This window comes from Micropterus salmoides, unplaced genomic scaffold, assembly GCF_014851395.1.
Source record: "Micropterus salmoides isolate LMB-PRFRI ecotype aquatic unplaced genomic scaffold, ASM1485139v1 Ms_hic_scaffold_2, whole genome shotgun sequence".
In the NCBI taxonomy this organism is placed as follows: domain Eukaryota; kingdom Metazoa; phylum Chordata; class Actinopteri; order Centrarchiformes; family Centrarchidae; genus Micropterus; species Micropterus salmoides.
The window spans coordinates 51206934-51234061 of NW_024041150.1; the positions used below are offsets into that span (position 1 = coordinate 51206934).

At 40.0% G+C, this 27128-nt stretch overlaps 3 protein-coding genes across 3 annotated transcripts in view; 2 read left to right on the forward strand and 1 right to left on the reverse strand.

The window, feature by feature from the left end:
* LOC119912601 (zinc finger protein 2-like) overlaps nt 1-27128 on the reverse strand; it is a 746717-nt gene that overhangs the window by 250154 nt on the left and 469435 nt on the right. The window lies entirely within an intron of this gene.
* On the forward strand, nt 1979-12375 carry LOC119912629 (zinc finger protein 665-like). The gene is made up of 2 exons (XM_038731908.1): nt 1979-2167; nt 10361-12375. The coding sequence occupies exons 1-2, from the start codon at nt 2099-2101 to the stop codon at nt 11726-11728; spliced, it is 1437 nt and encodes a 478-aa protein (XP_038587836.1). The 5' UTR covers nt 1979-2098; the 3' UTR covers nt 11729-12375.
* The window catches only part of LOC119912752 (zinc finger protein 420-like), a 28162-nt gene continuing 23675 nt past the window's right edge, over nt 22642-27128 (forward strand). The window contains exon 1 of the mRNA XM_038732042.1: nt 22642-23279. Within this exon, the coding sequence (XP_038587970.1) occupies nt 22712-23279 (568 nt within the window). The 5' untranslated portion in view covers nt 22642-22711. The remainder of the gene's footprint in view (nt 23280-27128) is intronic.

Consider the following 27128-nt stretch of genomic DNA (forward strand, 5'->3'; position numbering starts at 1 on the left):
AGCAAACTGTGTGCAGAGGGTTTGTGTCCTGTTACCTTTAATAGAAACAACCAGTCCTGCTATAATGGAAGATCAGCAGCCCAGTAAGGTTGTTATTTGATTAAACGCCAGTTTATTATGGAATAAACAGCATGTGAGCAAAAATATTAAAGCTGTGTAGTAACAATAAAGATCATTCAAACCTGATCAGAACAGCTGACTTCAGTAAAATCATCACAGCAGTCTGACGGCGCTAAACCAACTTAAATATTTCTTTAAGACGTTGACTGGTTCAGCTATTAATTTATGAAAAAGTGACGATTGATATTGATAGTAAAAGACTAGGCTATATATTATTAATAATAATAATACATTTTATGTAGAGGCGCCTTTCTGAACTCAAGATCACAAAACACATTAAAACAACAGTCTATAAATAAATCAATAAAAATAGCAAAAACTAAAATAACTTCATTAATTAATGAACAGTTGGAAACAAATGATTGCAGTGACCAGATGAACAGTGATCACACGTTGGATATGCCAGTTTAAAAAGATGTGTTTTCATGTTGAGCCTCATTATCTTAAATGAAAATTATTACATTCACAAATACAAATCCTCCAAAAATAAACCACAAATAACATTTCAAAATAGAAATCAAACATTTTTTTGAAGCATCTTCTGGTCTGAAGAAAAGTTAATTATAACAGTAAAAATGTGTGAAGATGTAAATATTTTCTTCAGTGCCTTTGTTGCTTGTTACTGATCCCCCTGTGAATCTTCTCTTATTCTGTGGTTTTGTTTTGGCTGAAGATTTTCGTATTAGATGAAAAGATTCAATAAAAAAAGTGATATTGTTGATAAGGCAAGAGCATTTTTGTTAGTGTAGTTTCTGCATTTAAAAATACTACATGTTTACAGGCGAAGTCACACAGACCTCGCAAACAGGGCTCGGGGATACTTTTCACAAGTAAGATTTAACGTACTATTGGTTGTATTTTGTGAATAGAATATTACCAGGGAGTTGAGAAGGAGCAAGGATCTTTGATATCACATAGCCAGCTAGCCAGGCTATGTTTACTGTACCGGCCGGTGTTCACCCGGTTATGAACTGAGACTTTTTTTGTTAATCTTCTTATCTTTGTATATTAAGGTTGCTTTGTTCTTATTTTCTCTGTTCTGTAAAGTGTCTTTGAGCACTGTGTAAAGCGCTATATAAATATAACGTATTATGTTTTTATTATTATTGTAAAAGGTGCTGAGAACTGCAGAGAGGGTCAAAACAGTCCTCTTTAGGGGTTTTAGCTCATGCAAAGCTTTCGTGTGTGCCTGAGTGTGTTGGGCTGCTAAATGTCAAGAGCTGGGAGGAGATGGATGCAGAAGAACGTGTTAGTACAGCGTGTGTGTGACAGAGAGGGACAAATATAAAAAGCTTCAAGTAGACTAATATGATTTAATCATATATTGTATTGGTTCAAATATTAAAATATCACTATCTGTTTCTGCTTCAGTATCATATTTATGGTGTGTGATTTACCTTTCATAGCCTACATCACATATCATAGGGTGACCAGACGTCCCCGGCTTCAGGGACAGTCCCTGTTATTGGCTGTCTGACCCTGGCTAAATACAGAAAAAACTGTATAGAAGTAATATTATTAATTTAAAATAGATGTCCCCGTTTTTTCCCCCTTTTCGGGGATTATGTTCCCAGTTTTGATCTCGGACGTCTGGTCACTTTATGTCATATATCAGAATATTCTACACTGTTGAGCTCACTATGAATATTAAAATACGCCGAACCATGTATCCTGTGTCATAGCTACATGTATGACGTGAAAATCAGTGAGGTTTGATTAAATAAATGCGCTGCCGAACAGATTACACTGAGTGTAGCGGGTGACCGGTTCAAGATGGCGGCCCAACGGCTCGTCCGCGTCAGTAGCGGTCGATAGTGCGTCTGTCTCAATATGTGTCTATGAGGACCCTCAGCGTGAACGCGCAAACGGAGAGGAACTACTTCCGGAAAGGCCCGCAGCCTGAAGAGCTCCGAGACCAGAATCCAGACTCAGTCCAGGACAACACGGTCCACCAGTCACAGCGGAGACCTGCAGGACGATGGAGAACCAGAACCCGGACCACAGGAGCCAAACAGCAGCCTCGTGCTCTGATAGCACCGATGTTCAGGTCAGTGTTCATGACTTCATCACGAGACTAAAGACACGAGGAAGAGTCTCGAGGGTCCGTGTATCATCCGTTCATTCTGTTGTTAGAGATCAGAGCCTGAAAACCCGCTCCAGGGTTTGTGTTGACGTGGTTTGATTTCCAAAGTGTCTCCGTGGTTCCTGTTTTCATCTTGAAGAGAGGAAGCTGAAAGAAAAACTCACGAGCGTTTCTCTTTTCTTTGTTCTGGGAGTTTTCCGCGCGGCGCATGCGCGGTGCAGCCCGTGTTGTGTCGGGAGTCATTATATTTCCTCGTGTGTTGGTGAGTTTGTCACAGTGACAAACAGACTGCCTGCGTTATTATTATACGCATGGTTATGTAAGAGGAAATCTGGACATTAGGGTCTTTTTTATTTAGCAAACTGTAGAATCCAACATGACGCTGCACTGATGTCAGGGCCACAGTCAGGGCCACAGTCAGGGCCACAGTCAGGGCCACAGCTTAACATCTTATCAACAAAACAGCATAATTTCAACATATCTGCAAGGACTTTTCTTACACTGCTTTTGTAGTTTATAGACAATGTTTGGTGGTTTCAGTTTTACTCCATCCACATTTAGCAGGATTTCTAAATGAACTCGAAATCATAGGTCAAGCCTTTAGAGTACTCAGGCTGGAGGACATGCAGCCATACAAAAACAGGAGTACATGCAGGCTAACAATCAGTCCAGTGAAAGACAACCTGATCCTGGAGGAAGACCTTGACTTCACAGGGATGGAATGGCACCATGCTTACATCTTTACTGTCAGCAGTGATCGACCCTCTTGGAAAATATGCCCCAAAATTTACAATTACAACTTTGATTAAATTACACACACACACCTCAGTACTATAAATGAATACATTATTTAGCATTACCAAAAGGTTGGAGCCAAATAGAGACGGAGAACATCACATCTCATGTAAACTCCTCATAGACCAGTGGTAGTTGACCAGGACAATCACAATCCAATATAATGACACTGCAGTATCATATTAATACATTTTAATGGTCAGAACATTATCATAATCATCTATCTTGGGTTAATTAAAACAGTCTAACTTGCAGGCATGATCAATCAATCATGACTGGACCAAAATAGTAACGCAGTGACGTTGAAAGACAATAAAATAGGTGTAATATTTACAAAATATAGGCCTACAGCTCACCCTAACTTTAAATACAGTGTTCTCGACACGTACTTTATTCGGACGGGCTGCCCGGATATATTCACAGCTGCCAAAGTATAGTGGACAACACATTTTATCATTAAAGCAACACAGAGATGTAAGCTGGTATTACGTTACAAGACGCGGACACGGTGGACATTTTACAAGCACAGATCAGTGTTGTTTTTTTGTGTGTCACACTTAAATTGGTCCCCGCTGTACCAAGGGATCTAAAATCGTGTAACGGATACGGGGCATTCATTGGTTGTTCATGTTCATTTCAGGTTTATTGTGTGTGATTGGTGTAGATATGTTAGGGGGTGGGCGTTAGGGGATTGGTCAGGAGCCGTCAAGTCGTGCTTGGAGTACCTGCAGTGTTTTTAGCATGTAGCTAAGTAGCTACCACCGTAACGTGCATAACTTTCAACCCTCCCGTTAAAGTAGAAGAAGAAACGCAGCACGACGGGTTCAGGACGGATGATGTGTTGCTAAACAGAGAATTTCACATGCATTTGCTCCTAAATAGATACGTGCAAACTAGAAAAATTATTTACGATGTGCGAGTAAAAACTGCAACCTACAGTAATTTTTGTGAATTAATCGTTTATTTTTGTTAGTACTTAGCATAAATAAATTACAGACCAATGTAGATTGTTTTTCTTGCACAAGCATTTAATAAAAGAAAGCAACCTACAATGAATATTAGGCCTCTAGTAGTGATAAACTTTGTATGAAGGTTTAATGAATATAGTGGGAGGCAAAAATGAGGCTGGAGCAGAACATGGAAAGTTTAAGTTGAATGATTAAGAAGCATCTTGTAAGTTTACAAAACAATTTACTGTTATGTCCTAAGTACATTTAATAGCAATACATAAATTTTGCTTCAAATTTCAATCTGGTGTCGTCAGGCAGGGCACGCCGGTGTGTTTGCAGTGAGAGATCTGAGGTGGAGGTGTGTATGTGAGTGTGGGCAAAAGAGACGGGAAGAGCAGATTCAAGTAGTGAGGAAACACTAAAATAAGGTGGAGAATTAACTAGAATTAAAATAGTTAAACTACGTTATACACCAAGCCACTGCTCCTCCCTATTTATAAGATGACTCCAGAGAACAGTCCAGTGGTATTTCACGGTTCTGCCTCTTGGAACCGCAGCACGACACCGTGGACTTTTGTCAGCCCTAAAAAAATTGCCTCATCATGTATGAAGGTAAATATGGTGCAAATTGCGAGAGCTTGTAGATTTGATGTGAACACTTGTAGAATACAGTGTGAGAACTTGTATCTGAACCTGTATGCAAAATTTTTCACTTGTAGAAAATATTCACAAACGTGAGCTGAATTTGAAGTCATAGAAATAAAATAAAACACTAGTGCTTTGTAGAAAATACATCTTAACTTGTTTGTTGAAAGTTTCACTCAGAAACAATCCACACACCCGTGTTCTGAATATGAAGTCAGAAAGAATATTCACCAATGTGTAGATTGATATTTACATAAATACAAAGACAGCTGCAGACTTGTAATGCAAGATTTATTATTTTTCCTTTTTTTTTTTTTTTTTTTTTTTTTGCATGTCCATTTTCCAATACAGCCACAACTTGGTGATTACAACCTCTCAGATTTTTCTCTGCAACTTCACAAATGTACTCGCTCAACTTGGCTCAGCCTTAAATGTGCCACAAAACCAGTTTGCAGCGGTCTTTGTATTTATGTATCAAGATAATATCAATCTTGTGAATATTTTTTTCTGTGACTTCACATTGATAACCCGGGTGGTGAATATTTTCTATAAGGGAAAATTCTGTTTTTTGGTGCACAAGCTCTCGCATTTTGCAACATATTTACCTTCATAATCATGAATGACTGTGACCAGCTACACAATCATGGACAATACTTTAAATATGAATGTAGCATTTCATAACAAGACCCTGTAAGAATTATGACTTATTCAAAACAGTGATTCCCAACCAGGGGTATTTGTACCCAAGGGGTACTTCTGCATTTACCAGGGGGTACGAGGAAAGCTTGCTATTTCAAAAAAAGAAATGGTTATTTCTTTGAAAGAATATATATCCACAAATGAAGGCAGCTGTAACACCAGTACTGTACCTGTTGCAATTATGTAAAAGTGCATGAAAACTATACAAGCACTAAGTCTAATGAGGTAGCTAAAAGTAATCATTGGATCATTCACCTTGACTCAGAGTGGTGGAATGATTCCTGCCCAAACTAACCTTAAAGAGATTGTTTGCAATTTTAGAAATGGGGCTGTATGAGGTGCTTATCCACAGTCACAGTGAGTCGCATGTGGAGGAGGCACCAATCAATTGGCTGGGGACTGGAATTGGCCAGTTTTCAGCTTAATAGGCCCTAAAGGGGTCCGAGCAGCATCCAATATCCGATTTTCTGACAATTAACGGTACACACAGTCTAAGTGTCTTTTACATACACAGTGGCACAGACGGTAAACGGCTATTGTCACAGCCTCACACGTTAAAACATGTTAGAAGACACAGTGCTCGCAATTTACATGTGCAGAGAAACACACAGGAAGAGACGCTATCTTGTATTGGGTTAGAAGGCGCGGACACGGTGGACATTTTACAGAACCTGGCCGATTAAAATGAGTTCAGATAGAGAATCGTAATGATGGTTTTGATGCAGTCTGCTCCACATTGATATCATTGATATTGAGAACAAAAAGCTAAAATACAAACAGTATATATGTACACTTTGCTGCAGACTGTGATGATTGTTTTTCTCTATAGACTAGGGATGTCCCAAATATGCTGTAGATTTTTGGCTGAGCCAGATCTTCTCTATTTCCATGTCGTCTGATCATGGCTATTTGAGATCACCGATTGGCGATCTGTTCGTTGCAGCATGCTAGTGAAATTTCAGGCTTATTAGCTTTAAGAGAAACCACCAGAAACATCTGTAAATGCACAGGATAGTGTTTCCCACAGAATTACCATGTAACTGTGGCGGTGTGAGTGTGTGTTAACCTCGAATGTGTTTGGGAAGGAGGGAGCAAGCAAGCGGAGGTGCTGAGTGAATCTATGCACAGCTCCACAATGAATTATAACTTTACTCATAGTAAATAGTATTTAGTATGCGGCAGTCAGCATTGATATTGTGACGTGTTGTATCGCCACAAATAAAGCAATGAATTGGAAACACTGCAGTGGGGTGCAGATTCAAGAGACTGTTTTTATTTCATCTTAGTTCTGATAGTGAATTAGTTAATATCGGCGCATGATAAACCAATCGCTGATCATCCCATTTAATCTTTGATAGCCCATCTCTAATTGGCACAAGACTACCTGGCACACTGATGTAATGCAGCTAAAGCCTAATACATTCGACGCCTTATTTTACACAAGCATCTACATCCCAAAACTGAAGATCCTGATTGAAAAATATAAAGTTCATAAATTTTGAAGAATTTAGGATACAAATGAATGTTTATCATGAAAAAATGTGACTCTTGAAATTGAAATGAAGACCCATCCATCTGCTGAAGCTACTAGTTGAGTGATCATTATACTGAAGAAGAAGAAGAGGAGCAGGGGAGACAACAGATGCACCAGTGTGCCCAAATCATTTTCTACATACACACAATTGTAGTTTTCACTTGCATAAACAAGCAAAAACCTTGCTCTGTAGGCTGTGATAAAGGAAAGTAGCACTGTGAAGCTAGCAAGCTGAGGTGAACATAACAACATAGAGTACAGTGATAGGATTTTAAAAAGTGTTATTTCTGTCGATACTGATCCATTACAATGTGCCTGAATCTACCCCTTTACTGACCTTTAGGATCTGTAGCAACCTGACCAAAACAAAGTGATCTCACTCACTCCCCCATAAAATCAGAAACATAGCCCAGCAATAATAATAATATCCTTCTATGTGTCTCGGATGATGGCTAATAGATGGTAAAAAAAAACACCATGTGACAAGAATGTGTGAAACCGCATTATGAAAAGTACAACAATTAACAATCAAATCAACCTAATACCATAGCTCTAAATATGTGCACTTTATGTAAGTTACCCGACGTTCCCAGAAAAGAGCTGGCCATCTTTCCTGAAAATCCAGCACGGTTACAGACCAATGTGGTCTAGATGTGAAAAAAGTTACATTTTTTGCATTTTCACAAATGTAATAAAAGGTTTTTTAATTTGAAAGTGCGTTTTCAGATGGCAGTAAGTTTACCTGAAAATCTACCATGCTTTCACAACCATAAGTGATGCTCGGCCATGTAAGTTTCCCTTAACTCCTTTTAACTGTGAAGCTAATTTCAGTGTCCTGTTCTCTGTAGCAACAGTTTGCTAACCCACAGCTTAGCTAACGTTGGTTACATTAGCGATACTTGCTCTTGCTTGCTCTATATCACGGTGTTTGTCGTGGTATTATTCTCCAGAATAGCATAACTCACCTGTTTATGTTGATGCTCTAATAATGTTTCAGTCAAGTTTTTGTTGCATTCAATTGTGTAATATTAATTTAGGAGTCAACATGAATTCCATGAAGGCTCTCAACATTATCCTCCTCTTTATCTATTGTTTGAGGCAATTTTCCACATCCACGCCCCCAAGTCATATCCGACAATGAAAAACACTTTTGATGTGCATGCCAAGTCTTGTGAGGTTTCGAGCATTCCTAGCAAAGTTTTGTGGCTCTTTGAGCATCCGATTGGCCTCAAATATCTGAAAATGACGCATTTCAGTCACTGCAGAACATTGTATTTCCCACCAGACCTGAGGTGTGTGCAAATTTTCGTGAGGATTTGAGCATCCTAAGTCCCTCAAAAATTACTTCTCCAGGGAGGGGGAAAAAAAATCTCAGGAAAAAAACAATAGGTTCCTTGCACTTCGTGCTAGGACACCGTTGGTGCCCTGCACTTTCGTCCGAACATAAAAGGAGACTGTTCTGAACACTTCATGTCAATCTGAATTGTGGTTGTTGGGTGAATTTTGACCTGTAGATGTCTTATGAAATGTGTGAAATTTGGTAGAGATCTGAGCATGTACAGCAAAGTTACGACAACTTCCTGTTTTATGTCTTAAAGGAAACATATTATGCTTTTCCACATTTCATCTGCAATGCTATAATGTTGGATGTTCATGTTAAAAATGGCCAAAGCTTTAAAAAATGAGGTTAAAGTATTTAAAAGAAATGCCTGTGAGCAAAAACCTCAGATTTTCTCCTGTTCTGAACGCTCTGTTTTGAACTGCTTTTTCTACCAACGACTCCGTAATACGGAGCCAGACGGAGCTGGGCATAGCAACGGCTCAGTCTGCCTGTTCTGCCCAGCAACAACAGCATGCTTCAGGTCTTGGCCAATAAGAAGACAGTGGGCTTTGAGAGGGGGGCCTAACACAGACGGAAGCATTTGCTTGTTTCACAGAGCAGCTGAAATGAAGCCCTATATGAAGAGTCAGTATTAAACAATCATGCATAGCTGCCATACAGGAGTCACAGAACTACAATATATGCCTGGAAGAGCAGTTTAATAGGTCTCCTTTAAGGCTCTTCTGAGACTGTTTTGAAGCATGTGAGGCCAATATGTTGGGAGTTGTACATGACAGCGTGAAGCAAAGATTTGTTTTACAAATCACATGACAATTACCTGGACATTTTGAGAGGAGCCAGAATGGCGGGTGAGAACAGTGAATTTATATGCTGCTCCAACAGGCGAACAACAGTAATAATTATCAAATTATCTTAACCCTTGTGTTGTCTTCCATATTTTTTGAAATTCTTTTGTATGGAAAAAATGGTTTTCTTTCATGAAATTACACTAAAATTACATGGATGGTTCCACACTACCAGATCTTTAAAAAATACAGTTCGACAAAGACGTCTGTTACATTAGTCAATGGAGCGCAGCCATCAAAGTGTCAGACCTCCGTTAGAACTAGTCCTATACTGCGCTGTGATTGGCCAGCTAGGTTGTTTTCATTTATTAAATCCTTGTGCAAGAAAAACGGTCTACATCGGTGTGTAATTAATTTATGCTAAGTACAAAAAAATTATAACCATTCATGCACAAAAAACTGTAGGTTGCAGTTTTTACTCGCACATCGTAAATAATTTTTCTGGTTTGCATGTATCTATTTTACGGGCAAATGCATGTGAAATAATCTGTTTAGCAACGTATCATCCATCCTGAACCTGTCGCGCTGCTTTTTAGGGCCCGAGCACGGGCCGTGCGAGATTGTGTTATTTTTTTTTCTTCTGTGAAGTAAGCTCAAATTATGGGGGCCTAAACATACTCAAACTCACCAAATTTTGCACACATCTCAGAAGTGGTGAAAAATTTCATATTTTATGGGTTTTGCGCATGGGCGTGGCAAAATGACTCGCTAGCGCCACCTAAAAAATTTGAAAAAAAAGCCTCAAGAACACATATGCTAAACTCAACAGGAAGTTGGCCATTTTGAATTTTATGGCCATTTTTGGCGTGGCGTGGCGTCAAATATCAACTCTTCGTCATGACACAAAACTTTACGTACTTGATAACTCTCCCACCCCGAAGACATCTACACGCCAATACCGATTTTATATTTATAGCAGCAAGTGCTATGTAGTTCCACATAGGGGACACAGGAAGTGACATATAACACCTTCATGCAGCGTCGGAACCGCATAGCAAATTCACAGCCGCACCGGCAGAGCTCCAGAATATGCAACGCGGTCGGCTCACACCCGGACGCGCTACAAGTGCGAGGGCCCGCCCAACGCTGCTTGCAGCTTTAATCTTCTTCTTGTCTTCCCTTCACTGTTGCTGAGCTGTTCTACATGCTGCCACAGGATGATAATTTAATGGTAAACTACGGTTGCACAAAAAACCCTACTTTATTTTTGTAATAATTGCAGCATGAATGACTTCTGGTGTTGTGATAGAAATAGGTTTACACTGGTCTCATTAGTGTCGGCTTCTTCTAGAGAGCTCGCTCCACCGTAACATCTAACTTATTGTCTTTCTCTCTCTGTTGCTTTAGAAACGGAAAGGAAGAGAGGGACTCAAACGTCACAGCTGTCAGCTCTGTGACAAATCCTTCACAACATTAAGCTATTTAAAGATTCATCAGAAACATCACACTGGAGAGAAACCATACAGCTGTGACCAATGTGGGAAAACATTCATTATATCATCTGGACTAACAATCCACCGACATCTTCACACTGGAGAGAAACCGTACAGCTGTGACCACTGTGGGAAAACTTTCAATACATCATTTGGACTAACAATCCACCGACGTCTTCACACTGGAGAGAAACCGTACAGCTGTGACCAATGTGGGAAAACTTTCAATACATCATCTGGACTAACAATCCACCGACGTCTTCACACTGGAGAGAAACCATACAGCTGTGGGCAGTGTGGGAAAGCTTTCACAACATTAGGTCACCTAAAAATCCACCAACGTGTTCACACTGGAGAGAAACCATACAGCTGTAAACAGTGTGGAAAAACTTTCACTACATTAAGTTCCCTAATAAAACATCGACGTATTCACACTGGAGAGAAACCTTACAGCTGTGGGCTGTGTGGGAAAAGTTTCACTGCATTTGATAGCCTTTTGAAACACAGACGTGGTCACACTGGAGAGAAACCACACTGGTGTGAACAGTGTGGAAAAACTTTCACTACATTAAGTTCCCTAAAAAAACACCGACGTATTCACACTGGAGAGAAACCGTACAGCTGTGAGCAGTGTGGGAAAAGTTTCACTGCATTCGATTACCTTTTAAAACACAGACGTGTTCACACTGGCGAGAAACCGCACACGTGTGAACATTGTGGGAAAGCGTTCGGTTCATTAGGTGAGCTAAAAATACATCACCGTGTTCACACTGGAGAGAAACCATACAGGTGTGAACATTGTGGGAAAAGTTTCACCAGATCAGGTGGCCTAACGGACCACAGACGTGTTCACACTGGACAGAAACCGTACAGGTGTGAACAATGTGGGAAAAGTTTCACTAGATCAGGTGGCCTAAAGGACCACAGACGTGTTCACACTGGAGAGAAACCGTACAGCTGTGAACAATGTGGGAAAATTTTTGCTACATCAGGTGGCCTAAAGAGACACAGACTTGTTCACACCGGTGAGAAACCGTATAGGTGTGAACATTGTGGGAAAGCTTTCAGATCACTAGGTGAGCTAAAATTACACCACCGTGTTCACACTGGCGAGAAACCACACTGGTGTGAACAATGTGGGAAAATGTTCACTACATCAAGTGGACTAAAGGAACACAGACGTGTTCACACTGGAGAGAAACCGTACAGGTGTGAAAAATGTGGGAAAATGTTTTCTTTTGGTACTAGCCTTAAATACCACCAGCGCAGTCACGCTACTTAGTTTTGAAAATTGTCAGAGACAAGCAAGCTGTTTCCTCCTGCTTCCTCGCCATGCTGTCTCTGTAAGAAGCCTAAATGTAAACCTCTTCTAGAAAAATCCAGTGCTGGTTTGAAAGGACCTCCGTGCACGGATTTAGACCTCGAAGCCTGATAAGACTGGGGGCCAATCTGCTGGGTCATTTGGTGGAGCAGCAACTGTTCCATTAGGGTCTGAGCTGCTTGTATCTGATGCTGGCTGAACATCTCTTTCTGTGCTCGTACTGGCCAACGGTCCAGCATCTACTCTATTGAGAAACTTAAAATTTTAAACAACCGCATCAAAAAATGAAGTGCTACATGATGTCTCATACTCATTATTTTACTGAAATCATACATTTTGTTACATCTTGGGAGGGTTAGCTTATCTGGACTAAGTAAATGAAGAATATCTCATCCTATCACATCTAGTGCATCAAGTATGACCACTGACAGACAACAGGAAAATGTAAGCCTCACTGTTTCTGCACCACAGTCCAGTATAATGCAAGGCAAGTTGATTTGTATAGCACATTTCAACAACAAGGTAATTCAACTGCTTTACATAAAACATAAAAGCAACAGGGAAAAAGTTTTAGAAGTTAAACAGAAAAAAAAAAAGGCAGTTCTCCCACCTTTGCTTATTTTACTCCTTTGATTCCCCATCTCCCACTCTATCCCCCCTTTAGTTACTTAGGGACTCTAACCCTAAGGAGACTCTAACCCTTTAACACTTAGGGACTCCCTTTTACATATTTTTCTACCAGCACGCTAAAAGTTTAGCTGGCTGATCTGAGCTTCCATGCTCTAAGCTAACGTTACCGTTTTATTGCCAATTACTCATCAGCCGATTGGTTTGCTAATGTAACCGGCAGAGCCAAACGCGATGTCGCGTCTTTCTGTGAATATGTTCAGCTTCAAGCTAAAGCTGTCATACAACACCTTTCTTTTGCATCACTAAAGTCCAACAACTTGATTACCTGTCCAACAGAAAACAGACAACTTCAGCTGCGCTTTGAAAACATGTCCCACATCAGAGCCTTCCATCTGAGAACATCCAAACCAATCATATCCATGATTTCTGCCCTCATCCGTCTGTATCTGCCCCGACTCCGACTGGCCTTCTCACATGAAGATCCACAGGCTGTCGGGTCTTGTGCTAAATAACCCATTTTCTCCTTCATTTGTCCAAATGTCACTTATTTTCTTACTTCTAATAAACCAGAAGACTAATCAGAGACTGTTTATTCTTCTTCGTACGCATTTAATGTAGTGACGTGCGTCTACACTGCCGGAATTATACTAGCAGAAGAAGAACAGCGTGATGATGAAACGCGCTCTATAGCGCTGTTTGTCCGTCGTCAGCTACTGTAGAAATGTGACGACACGATACAGCGACGTCCATAGATGGAGGGACCCGCAGTTATGTAGATCGAAATGTCTCATTCTAAGGTAATAAAACATAACGGTTCATTATGTGAGCTCATTAAACACCACTGAAAACATAGTTATGGATCTTATATTGCATTTCTGTCAATAGATCCCCAGAAACATCACACACTGAACCTTTAAGCATAGCCCCTGCAAATTATAGGGATCAATTTATTTATATTTCATATTATTATTTTAATATGTTTATACTTTGATTTGACTGAATATTACATTTACATTTATTCATTTAGCTGACGCTTTTGTCCAAAGCGACTTACAATTGCTATACATGTCAGAGGTCGCACGCCTCTGGAGCAACGAGGGGTTAAGTGTCTTGCCATCACCACCCCAATATGTGATGCTTGTGTCTATCCCTATTATCCCAGTCTGCCCTGCTAATCAACATTTTAATAGTCACTGTCAATCCACTGCTTACCATCTTGCATTAGTCCAGAGTTGTAACTAAATGCCGACAAAGTTTCATTTTGTTCACGCGCGTATAGGTACGCATTGTTGCTAACAGACCGCGGAGCCCTACAAATCAAGCGGCGTGGCGTGGAGAGGGGCTCGTGTAGGTAAAAGTTCATCAGACAAGAATGCGTGATTTGAAGAAGAAGATGACAGTAACATAAAGTAATGGCGCAGCAGAAGAAGCTGGAAGGTAACCACAGCTCAGTGCAGCAAAAGTTAAACATACGATGTTATTGGACAAATAAGTACAATATTTATGTAAATAAAATGTATTCCTTGCAGTTGAATAATCTTTAAAAATAATGTTTATTTCTATAAAGATTTTTGCCCACATTATTGTTCTGCATTCTTGTATTGTGATATTTTATTCTGTTGTATCCATTTTATATGCTTACTGGACGTGCAGCCCTACAAGCCCAAAAATGACAGGTTCTTGACCATTTTACTGGGGCATAGCACATGAAAACAGGGTCTAGCGGTACCTATGGACAACAGTAACTTTATATTCTGAGCACCATATGTTATTTTGCGTCTACACACTGATCAGCCCCTCCTTTCCCCAAAATCCTGCTGTTGTCACACACAGTGAGACCACTAGGGCTGTGAACCACCAGAGACCCACGATACCAAATGATAACGATACTTAAATCGAAATACAATATTATTGCAATTTCAAACATTGTGTTATTCTACAATATAGGGTAAACGTACCTATTAAGCTTATGTACCCATTACATCACCAACTTTGAGTTCAAATTATGTAAAAAAAAAAAATAAAAAAAAAATGTGTTGTCGTATTTGATATCTTAAACTATTTATGCGTTTGTTTCTATATTCCTCGTGTAATTTTAAGCCAATTGAATACTGAGATGTGAGTATCCATATGTTCATGTTTGCTGGTGGCCATTCAGAAAGCTGTCTGAAAACTTTGATCAAATAAATTTATAATTTTCAGATTTTTTAACCTTTTTATTGTGGGTAAATTTAACTTTCTTGCATAATTAACAGATTAATGTTTAGAAATATGCATAGTAGATGAGGGATTATCCATCCATCCATCGTCAACCGCTTATCCTGCATACAGGGTCGCGGGGATGAGGGATATGAATTTTTGTATTACTCAGGGTAACCAAAATTATTGTGTTTTCTTATATTGATCTCTGATTTATTTTATAGGTAGAAGTTTATATGTTGGTTTATCATTTATTAAACTAGACCTGATGTGTGTGTTTTTTGGAGAGGTGAAGAAACAGGGGTCTCTGCATGATAGATAAGGACACCCCTCACCCAGTGTGAGGGGTAGTTTGGAATGTGGTACAAACATCTCTTCTCCAAGATATCTCATTTCAGGAGCTACGCTCGTAATCTGCCCAGCAACAGCATGGCGATTCGTGGAGTCAGAGGACAAACATTTGGGTCAGAGGACTTGGGCCAATCATGGACTGACCTACACTTTTGTTTTATTGTTTTATGACATGACGATGTACACTAAAATACTGGGTCAGGGAGAGATAGCCAGTCAGACTTCATGAACTGATACAGCTTGTTGTTTGTCAGGGAAAGGAAGATCGACCCAGAGCTCTGTAAGCTTTGTTCATTTACTTGTAATAAAACTGATTAACTGGGACCAAAAACATCTTCTCCTATTGCTTCATGAAAGAACACGCAGGACCAAGGACTACACATAGTTTAAAAAGGGTAATTTAAAGTCACGGTCCAACATAGACTTAGGGAAATATATTAGTTAAATCAAAAGACTGTTTTGGAGACGTAGCAGAGAGCACGGCTAACTCACTACCCGTTTCAGACTGTGCTACACCAATATAGTACATCACAGGTTTTACTGTCTTGTATTTTAAAATCCAGAATGTGATAAAGTTTCAGTTCATTAATGGTACATTGTTGTAGATTTCTGTGATTTTTAAATAATTCAAATCAGTACAGTACTGTGAAAACCAGAGAGCATTGGTGTGCAAGAAAATTTAGAATTTAAAAGATCATTATCAGTATAGGATGTGAATACTAATTTTATATATAAACCTGATACATAATGTAGGCCATCAAGGCAGATCTGTAGTTCATGCCTAAAAATGAGAGCGCCATGCTGTCTATACAGGCATCAGTAGGCCCTGACGAAGGATTTTTATGTGCGTGTGTCTATAAAAGTGTTTATTCACGTATGTATTAAATTTCTTCTCTGTATTTAATTTCTGCTCTTTCCCAATGTGGCAGGTGATTAACCAGATCTAATCTCTTACACCTGGTGCAAAAGTATAAGGCAAATGATCAGGATCTATTAAATAGTATTATGCTCACTACTATGACTGACATTAAATTAGATGCTTGGATCACCCCTACACACACACACACACACACACTACGCTCACCAGTTATGTTAAAAATGTGTTGAATAAAAAGCTCTAAATATCTTGTTTTTCTCATATCCCTTATTATATAATGTTATAATGAGTATGTGACCACTAACCCAGGCTATGTGGTTTTCCCCACAATGTCAAAAATGTCACAACACAACGTAGTTTAGTTTTTATTCCACCAAAAAATTACATTACTTCTTGTCAACGAAGGAGTATTTTCTCACTGTCCAATAATAAGTTATTTCTCATTTAATTTCTTTGGAAATAAAATGTTATAAACATCAGTGTGGACATAAGTCAAGGTGATGTCATCAAATTGCTTGTTTTGATCAACAAAAAATGTTCAATTTATCATAGAGTAAGACGAAGAAAATAAGCAAATCTTCATAACTGGGGAGCAGGAACCACAGCATGGTTCCTGTGTGACACGGGGGGGTTTGTGGTTACCACGCACCCGAAGGTTCGTGCTCTAAGCAATTTAAGTGTTCAATCAACACACCGAGTCTCAAACACAGTTTACCCCATACTGCCTAATTTATTTAAGAACAATTCAAATGTACATAAAATAAGAAATCGTGACACACTTGAGCTGACTCCACATGGAACAACCCCACCAGTACACTGAGTCCATTTGAACAGTCCGTCCTGTTATCTTGTGATTCTGCTGGCTGAGCTCGTCCAGCGCCAATGCACAGGAGACTGTCAGGCGGCCCTGCGTGATACAATAGTGGGTGCAGTTAGGGAAGCACACCTTCCTTTAAATCTCACACGCCTTAGGTTATTTCTTTGTTGTAATTTTTACCTAGAACTCTAGAGGCGGGTGTTTAATGCAAATCAACACTACAGAAATACTCAGACAAAATAAACATGCAAATCAAAAAAATAAACCAAACTCCAAGAAATACAAAACGACATGCACATAACCCTCGAAGCCTCGAATACAGTTCTTCAGGACTACAGCACCAGAACGTCTCTATGTTCTCTGTATATAAATATTAAGGTTCACTACGTTGTCCTTGGGAGACAACTCGATAAAAAGATAATAAAAGCACGTTAGAAAAGAGTCTAGGAGAGGTACTTATCTGGAGGAAGGGTGGGACGTATCCTTTTCAATGTTCTCATTAAAGGAGTCGACACAAAGAGAAAAAGACTTCCTTCCCTAGGTATCTACCCCATTGATGTGATATGTACTGTGAGCTCTTACTAGTATTGTAGTTGTAGATCTGTAGTTGATGCTCTGGTGATGCTTGTATGTTGTTCCTCAAATGTAAGTCACTTTGGATAAAAGCGTCTGCCAAATGAGTAAATATAAATGTATAAAGACAAATAAACTACCTTGTATATTTCTAATTTCTTCTTATTAACGGAGACTAAAGAGGTTTGCAGGCTACATTCACAACACACAGTTTTCCTTCAGTGGCTTTGTGTTTGCATCTGTTTGGGCTGCTCATTAATGCAGCTGAATAGCCAGCTGATGTCCACATGTTCAGCTCTCTGCCTCCTATTCAAGCTGATCACCTGAAGAGAGGTGAAAATGCGCATCAGTCGCCTTTTCAAGCAGCTGATCCCCATTTGAATAGAGAGCCGACCTGGACAAACACACGATGGCCCGTTAAGTGAACAAACAGCTTCACTGTGATGTTAATGATGTGTTTGGACTCTCTTAGCTGCCGAGAGAAGCAGCAGATGTTTGTGAACAAACTGTCTGTTTCATCTGATTTCACCATTTAAACAGTAACCGTAATATAGCTACTCCTTTGTGGCCCGGGGAGAAAGTCCCAGACTCCCTTCAACAATCCTGCAGTTTAGTGACTTGTTGAGTTAGAGGAACTTTAGAAACTTTGTGAAACGCTGTCTACGACAAACTCTTAATGATTCTGCTGTAAATTCAACATTAAATGTGACACATGAAGTTATTTCTTTCTTTGTGTAAAAACACGATGAACAAAAAGCTTCAGCAGGATATTTTCATGAGCCTCTGATGTGATAATAACAAGCGCTTCATTAAAACTCTGCTCTGTGTGAAGCACACTCCCTCATACACATCAAATATGATCAGCTGGTTTCAGGAAACCAACTAACTAAACTTCATCTTCTGCCTGAAATCAAGGAGCCATGTTTCTAAACGGCCTTAGCGACAGTAACTAAGGGGGCGGGCGAGACATCGCGAGAACACTCCGCGGGATCCCGCAGCGCTCCTGTATCTCAGCCTGAAGAGCTCCGAGACCAGAATCCAGACTCAGTCCAGGACAACACGGTCCACCAGTCACAGCGGAGACCTGCAGGACGATGGAGAACCAGAACCCGGACCAGGAGCCAAACAGCAGCCTCGTGCTCTGATAGCGCCGATGTTCAGGTCAGTGTTCATGACTTCATCACGAGACTAAAGACACGAGGAAGAGTCTCGAGGGTCCGTGTATCATCCGTTCATTCTGTTGTTAGAGATCAGAGCCTGAAAACCCGCTCCAGGGTTTGTGTTGACGTGGTTTGATTTCCAAAGTGTCTCCGTGGTTCCTGTTTTCATCTTGAAGAGAGGAAGCTGAAAGAAAAACTCACGAGCGTTTCTCTTTTCTTTGTTCTGGGAGTTTCCCGCGCGGCGCATGCCAGTGCAGCCCGTGTTGTGTCGGGAGCGCGCAGCGGAAACAATTCTGGTGAAAAGTGAAGCAGAGTCATTATATTTCCTCGTGAGCACTAGTCTTTTCTAGAATCCATCACGTATTCAGGAGGGCAAGAATGAGGCTGAAGCAGAACATACAAAATATGAATTAATGATGAAGTTGAATAATTAATAAGCATCTTGTAAGTTTACGGTTATGTCAAATTTCAAATGGTGTCAAGTTTGTATTCGACGGAATACCTTATTATCTCATTTAAAATAACTGAAACATGTTTACGTGACAAAAGCTCCCCTCTTTTTTTAATTGCCGTTAATAAATAGCATAATTTGAAATTGAATTTAATAGCTTGAAAGTGAATTCCAATAAACGTAAAACTGAATATACTGATAATAAATATAATATGCACCGAGGATAAAAACTACTGACGCCCTGTTCTGCAGGTCAGTCGCTGTGAGCCAGGCCCAAACACTCGACAATCTTTACATCTATTCATGGTCACATAATTGTTTAATCAGCTAATATATATCCTATGTTTGTTTTAATATCTGTAGTCACAGATCGCCTCCAGTAGTATCAGCAGCAACAACAGCAGCAACCTGTCAACAGCAACTGTTCCCTGTACGTTATGTCAACAGTGTTTTAAAGCTGGAGCTGGGTATTGGCTGTCAAGGTCCAGGCTGACGGGAGTTTGTTTGCTGCTGATCCACCTTGGACAGTTGGAAAAGCTAGAGCAGATAATAAATAAACACTGAAAGATGGGAAGGAAGTACAACCTTTAGATCTGGGGAAAGTTATTTGGTTGGTTATGATGCTCTCCACGGTGATTTTACATTTATGGCGCAGCACCTCAGAATCATTATAGAAACGTTCATGTTTGCCTTTTGTGTCTTCATTTTACAGCTTCTGACATTTATCTGTAGACATTAATATAAAATATAGGCAACATGAGAAACCAGCTCCCTTCTGCACATTAAAATCCAAAAAGTAACGTCTTCTCATTCGCTTAAAAGGACTAGTTTGCATCACTAATTTGCTTTACTAACCTCAGCTCCTCCACAGTCACCGCCTTTTCCCAACAACCACTTTTTCAGACTCATCTGAAAACTGAAAATAATTTACGATGTACCTGTCTGTAGGCTACAGGACAGAGCTGTAGGCTTCACCAGTTTACTCTAAGTTTTACCTGATGGTCTCAACATTGGACAAGTAGGCATCAATAAATTACAGCTGCCAGTTACTTTCTATAAATTGAGCTAATGTTCAGTTACATTGCAGCCAAAAGACACAGCCTACTCTATAAGATTTCCTGCTCAGTTGCACAGTCTGAGGGGAGGGGAGCTGTTAGCTAGCTTAGCGCAAACCGGCTTCATTTTTCCAGCAGTTGGGGAAACAACAGACAGAATTTTCTTGGTCTTGAGAAGCCAACACATACATTTAGTGCCAGAATATTTTCCTCCGCACCGTTCACCAAAAACTCGCTTTGCGCCTCCCGATTTAGAGTTACGGTGCACGCAGATGTCGTTTGAAGAACGAGGAGAGGAAGTGTTACCTTGCTCGCACAGCGTGTGAGTGAAAATTAGTAGCGCACTGATATGATAATGACTGTGGGAATTTTTAGTAGCGGCGGCCACAATCCAGCAGCGGCGCACCACCGCTCTTGAATGTATATAGGGGAAACATTGACATAACAATATGTTTCTGTATCGATATTTTGAGAACAGCCCTATTTAAATCCTTGTTCCATGTGCCCTTTCTATACTTTGAACACCTGCCCTTCCAAAGGTGTCTGCACGGCCCTGACCATTTGTTATGTTGTCGATAGTCTTCCTGAGATGACAAACGAGGATAATGGTGCCTGCAAGGCTAAACTGGGTTGGGCCAAGCTCACAAGTGAAGATCTGTTGTTGTGCTGTAGGAAATCAGACGTTCTTTTGAGCGGTGTTTATTTATCAAAAGGTGTAATTGTGTGTTCAAATGTAAATTGTATTGACATTGCTCATTGTGAAGCTCTCTGTGCTGTGAATGGTTGTATTGTGGGACTTGTGTATGAGGCAAGTAGATGAATACGACACGGGGGTTACTCTCCCCAGCCCTCTTCAACATGTATGAATGATTTATCAGAACAACTAAGGCTGCAGAACTAGCTGTATGATTGTTAACAACTGTTAACTGTTAAATGATTTGTAGGCCAATGAGCTGGCTATTGTTTCTCCTAGCAGTGATGGATTTCAACAGCTGCTGAATATATGTTTGATTATGGGGTCAAATGTGATGTGCAATACAATGCTAAGAAGAGTGTTGTCATGGTATGTGGTACAAAGGGGATAAGGATCTCAACTTTCCAGATTTTTATCTAATCATTTATTTGACAGGGACAGTGTACATTAATTAACATTGCTGCAAATGCACCAGAATTGGCCAAAATTAGCATTTTCCGTGGAGTGTTGAGTTCTGAAACCAAATTGCATTGAATGAAGGGAAATGTAGTTGTATTCAAATGTGTTATTATTTGTTGGGAAATGAGTTTCTCTGTGACTTTTGACACTGTAGGTATGATGCTTATAGGTCTGTAATTGTCCACTGAGAAAACTGGAACAACAGCAGTTGACTTCCACACACTTGGAAATACTGCCTCAATAATGGAGAGAGTGACAATTTTGGTTACTGGTGTTAATAATGTGGAACTGGGTTCTTTCAGCATGCACAAATCTATGCCAAATATGTCTCTAGTTCTGGCAGCTTTTAGTGTTCTTATTGTCTGTAAGACTTGACTGTGGCTAGATTGAAAATTGGCTCTGAATTATTTATCTGACAAACATTTAGATTGGCCGGGGCTGCGTAACTAGTTAGCATGCCGGAGTCTCGTTCGTTATCGGAATCTGTCAGCTCAAGTGCTAAATACTTGTAATCAAACAAAATACCTGGGGCACTTCTTCACATATCAAATGGCTGTGTTCAGACTGGCGCGCATCGATATTGACTGCCAGCTACTGACTATACAGAGTGCAAGCCTCCAGCTGCATTCTAACATTAACTTAGCTCTCCTTATTTGCTAGGCCCCTTGCATGCTGGCTATAACTTTTTAAGCTGGGTCTCCAACACTGACAGCGTTGTGTTGGACAGATTTGTGCAACGGTGTTCCATGAGTGAAAGTGCTGCGTGAATGCTCTGCGGCGCTCTGCAATCAAATACGATTTTAAATAGGCTTGGGGGGGGGGAATAAACGAAAATCAATCTGTGGCGGTCAGCGTTTATATTGTGGTGAGCCGCCACAAATACATGAACTTATGGGAAACACTGGTGATGTACAAGACCAGTCACCTCGTGAATTTGTATATCTGTCTTTTGTTTTTAAAAAGCGCCAGTGTTTAATTCATATTTTATTTGTGCTGTTGTATTTTAAGATGTGTTGTGTGTCTATAATGTTGTATGTTTTTCTAATGGAGAGTCTGAAAGTTGAACTGATTTATTCATGTCTGAAGTAGCATGGGACACTGTGAAAACAACATTCATATACTCTTATTTCTTATGCAGGACAATACAGCGTGTCTCACATTCACTTGTAAACAACATTTAACGGTGGTTAATAAGGTAATTTGATCATTATTACTGTTGTTCACCTGGTAGAGCAGCTGTAGAATAACAGACTGGAGCATAAAAGTTCACTGTTCTCACCCCCTGTTATGGCTCCTGTCAAAACTTCCAGGTAATTGTCATGTGATTGAACAAATCTTTGTCTTCTTAATAATGTTATTACAGCTTAAATGTATAAAGTCACACTATTACTCAAAATTAGATTTGACAAGATGTATTATAATTGCATTAAAAAATAACTACTTTTTGTTGCAGCATGAATGACTTCCGGTGTTGTGATGGAAACAGGTTTACACTGGTGCCATTAGTGTCAGCTGCTTCTGGATAGCTCGCTTCATCGTGACCTCTCACTCACTGTCTTTCTCTCTGTGTGTCTGTCTGTTGATGTAGAAACGAAGAAGAAGAGAGGCACTCAAACGTCTCTGCTGTCAGCACTGTGGCAAATCCTTCTCAACATCTGGATCTTTAAAGATACATCTGATGCTTCACACTGGAGAGAAACCGTACAGCTGTGACCAGTGTGGGAAAACTTTCACTCGAGCAGGTCACCTACAAAGGCACCGACGTATTCACACTGGAGAGAAACCGTACTGGTGTGAACAATGTGGGAAAGTATTCACTACATCATGTCAGCTAAAAGCACACCTACGTGTTCACACTGGAGAGAAACCGTACAGCTGTGACCAGTGTGGGAAGGCGTTCCTTACATTATGTCACCTAGAATATCACAAACGTGTTCACACTGGAGAGAAACCGTACTGTTGTGACCAGTGTGGGAAAACTTTCACTACATCCAGTCACCTACAAAGGCACCGACGTATTCACACTGGAGAGAAACCGTACTGGTGTGAACAATGTGGGAAAGTATTCACTACATCATGTCACCTAAAAGCACACCTACGTGTTCACACTGGAGAGAAACCGTACAGCTGTGACCAATGTGTGAAGGCATTCATTACATCAAGTGAACTAAAAATCCACCTACGTGTTCACACTGGAGAGAAACCGTACTGGTGTGAACAATGTGGGAAAATGTTTTCTCAGAGCAGTACCCTTAAACGCCACCAACGCACTCATGATGCTTCGTTGTGATCATATTTCAGAGCCAAGTGAGTTGTTGCGTGCTTATCAGAGACAGGGGCGGCTGTGGCTCAGGAGGTAGAGCGGGTTGGCCGTTAATTGGAAGGTCGGCGGTTCAATCCCTGTTTATTTCCAACAAAGAAACAGCATTTTTGGGTTCTGCTACTATAGATAACGTCACAACAATGGTACAACAATAGAGGTTCAGTTTGCTGAAGAAGGCCATGGGATGTGGTCAAAAGCTCCAACAAAGTGTAGTGTGTAAGGCTTGAGTTTAGACTCATTTATTACAGATGTGTTCCCCAAAGTCAAGAATGAAGCTCCACGCTGGATGAAATATTGTTTCTGTGAGCTTCATGTTTTCTTGTTATTGTAGTGAAACATATTTAATCTTTATTTTATATCTGTATTCACTGTTTTTTATTTTCTTTTGCTTATACTTTATTGTGTCAATACATATCATTTACTCATGTCCCTGTTTTTGTTTAGTATAGTATGGTACACAGTTGTATTTCCTGAAGTATTTGGTAGATGTGTCCTGTTGTGTTTTTGGGGTTTTGGCTCTGGTGCGTCTTTACCGTGCATCTCAAAAAGGGTGGAGGTCTCCAAGAGTTCTCATGTGGACTTTTTCTCTCAAATAGCTTCTCACTTGCAAATATCAATAGAAGTGATTACTATAGAGACCAAATCTATTAGCTGTATCTTCTGAAGAGTCCACTCTCTTCATTATATTAAATCTTGTGGGGTCCTGAAAACATCATCAAAATAGTTTGGAGTAAAATCTACTTCCCATGATGTTTCTCTTAAACATGTCATTTCTTGTTTCTTTAGTTACTTTACATTTTTTCTCCAGATTTTAAATGTGTTAACTGTATATAGAGTAGTTGTGTATTTTGATCTGTTGTTATTTTCTAATGTGGTTTTGAATCTGTTGAGGTTTGTTCAGACTGAAAGCAAAGCCAATTCTTGTCGAAACAAAGAGCCGCAGATTCGTTAAAGACGGCACCAGCTGAGGTGAAGACGTGTCTGCTCAAGTCTGAATGTTTCAGCTTCAAGGAAAAATTCAGCTTTGCCTTTGACAAATGAACAGAGAGACAAGAAAAAACAGAAACTGGAGGAAAGAGACTAAAGACGTTTCTGCTGAGTTCTTAGATCAACGTCTGAAGGACTCGGTACGCTTTGTAATGGAAATTTGATATTTTACTCTGTTTACTGTTTCACCCTGCATGCTCCATTATAATATACAAAGGTCTCACTGTGTGGTATTTGATATTTTATCATGTTTCAGCTAGGTGAAGCTTCCCATGGGAAAGATGCTCGTTTTCTTATCTGACTGACCTTGATAGGCCTTCGACTCAGGACAGCTGGTCCCGACTCCCTCGATCTTCTGAGTAATATAAAGTCACCTGCTCCTTCACTGGCTTTTTGTCTTTGTTTGGCACTCTGTATGTTTGTCTGACCCTTTGCAAAGAATAAAACCCTTAAAAGACGTCTGGATTAGAATCTTTATTTCAGAAGACTCCTAAAGGACATATTTCCATTACAGCTTCAAACGAATTAGATCCTAGATGCCTCTGGGTTTTACTGCTGTGGTTTGATCCAGTGAGGAGAAGAGGCACTGAATAAACGGGGACTACAAAACCACTACAGACCACATTTGTGTTCAGTGTGAACAAACCTTCGTTATTGTGAAAGTCTGACTGAATCAAATATTATTGTCTTCATTATCTGACTCCATTTTAACAGCTGTTTGCTTTCTGTTCTGTCATAAATGTGTTGCTTTCTGTTTAACTTGCATCCTGCCAGGGTTGGTGCTGTAATAATCTGAGCAGGAGACTTGAGACTCGAGTCCTTTTCAATATTCTCATTAAATTAGTCGACTCAAAGAGAAGCTTTGACTCATCATTTGAAACTGGACGTTCAATGAACTGTTTCCACTCAACAATATTTTTTCTGTTATTGATTGAAGCACAGACCATTTACCTGTTTTACATTTGATGATGACCCCGCCGACCCAGGCTGAGGGATTGGATGATGTTCATGATGACCTCTCACCGCTGTCACCACAGACGTCACTTCCGAGCTGATCAGAAATCAAAGAGAGAAAAGTTGTGTTTTCAAAGGAGCATGATGAAAGTGAAACGTCCTGTTTTGATCCTGCAGTCACAAACCTTTAACTTCTACTTCAGATTCTGATGTCGTCTGTGCAGCAGCACCAAAACAAGCGGTGGAAGCTGAATTACAAAGGTGGAAAACCTCTTTATCGTCTTCTCACTCTCACATTCCTTATTAAATATCATGTTTTCTAATGAACTGCGTCACTTGTGGAAAACAAAAGCCCACTCTTTGTCCTCTGAGTCTGTTTGGGGTCAAAAGAAACCTCCAGACTTTCACTCTCAGTCCTTCAGAGTCTAACAGCTTCCAGAGGTTTTGTTGAAGAGTCAGACTGTGTTTGAGCGCCACCTGCTGCTCATTAAGCAGACAGACCAATAAAGATGAAGAATAAAGAGAACAGAGTGCTGCTGTTCCTCCATCTTCTGCTCTTTCCTTCATTGTTTTACTCTCTCTGGATGTGCTGTGCTCTGACAGGAAATCACTGACGTTTAGTGGCTGAACGAGCAGCTTTGATTTGTTATTGAACTTTCTAATGTGTCTGTTAGCTCACATGTCTTTGACCTTTACACCTCAGCTCATGTCAGCGTTGATGTTTCCTCCCTTACTGTAACGTACAGAAGCTGATGTGCTTCCTGCAGTAGTTTGGTTGTATCTGCTGTAAGCTGCAGTTAATAATTAGATCTGTTCTGGCTCTATTATTACTGAGGGATTCTCTGTTGTTTGACCCTTATGGCCCAGAAAAGGTAAGAATTAACAAAATAAAAGCTCCTGTGGTGAGTCAACATTTTTAAGGTACTGAGATACTTTTTATACCAAAATTAAGATAAAATTATGACAGTAAGTTACTTCTTATCTCATCATTATGACTCAGTGAGTCAAAAGTTTAATGTCAGAACTCATTATATCTCAGTTTCCCCAGGAGGGGGCGCAGTCTGACTGTGAGAGTTCATTGTTCACAAGATTCAAGTTGTGGTGCTAAAATTATAATGAATTAATAGTTTATAATTTATATTAAGAGCAGAGCAGCACATAACAACCAGTCACAAAGATATTTCTTAATTTGGGAAAATACGCTCAGTGTAACATCATGTATTTATCACAGAATGTATTTAGTATGGACGCTCCACCAGCCGACATTTTAATATTTTATTTATGTTTCCTTATTTCTTTGAGATGACATGTGAGACTAAGTTGATGTTTATTTCTAATCTTTGTTTTTCTTTCAGATTCAACAGCCCACGTGTGTTTTTTTCATCCCCCTATATGTTCATAAATGCAACCTTTTAGAGAAGATAAACTTTGTTCAGAGGACTGAAGTCTCCTGGCTTGTTCCACGCGTTCTGATCGGTGCCCACGATGATAGTGAACTCTTCATTTTGAACCTACTTTACAGACGGAGCTGTACGAGGTCTTTGGGAAGTGCAGATTACTGATTTATAGGATGCAGTCTGAAACAGCAAGAACCAAATATGAAGGGTTCAAATGCAAGAAAGTTCAAAGAAAGTAGTGTTTAGAGATGAAACGCTCAGTGAAAGAATTTAGTTACTGGGGAAAAAGACTAACTGGAGCATGTTGTTAAACAGTTACAACAGACAGTACTGTAGTATGTCCACACTGTGGACTGCAGCGAGTGTGTCGAGTGTGTTCACGTCTATATCAGCGTGTGAATGTAACAACAGATGATGACCTGATTGTTTTCCAG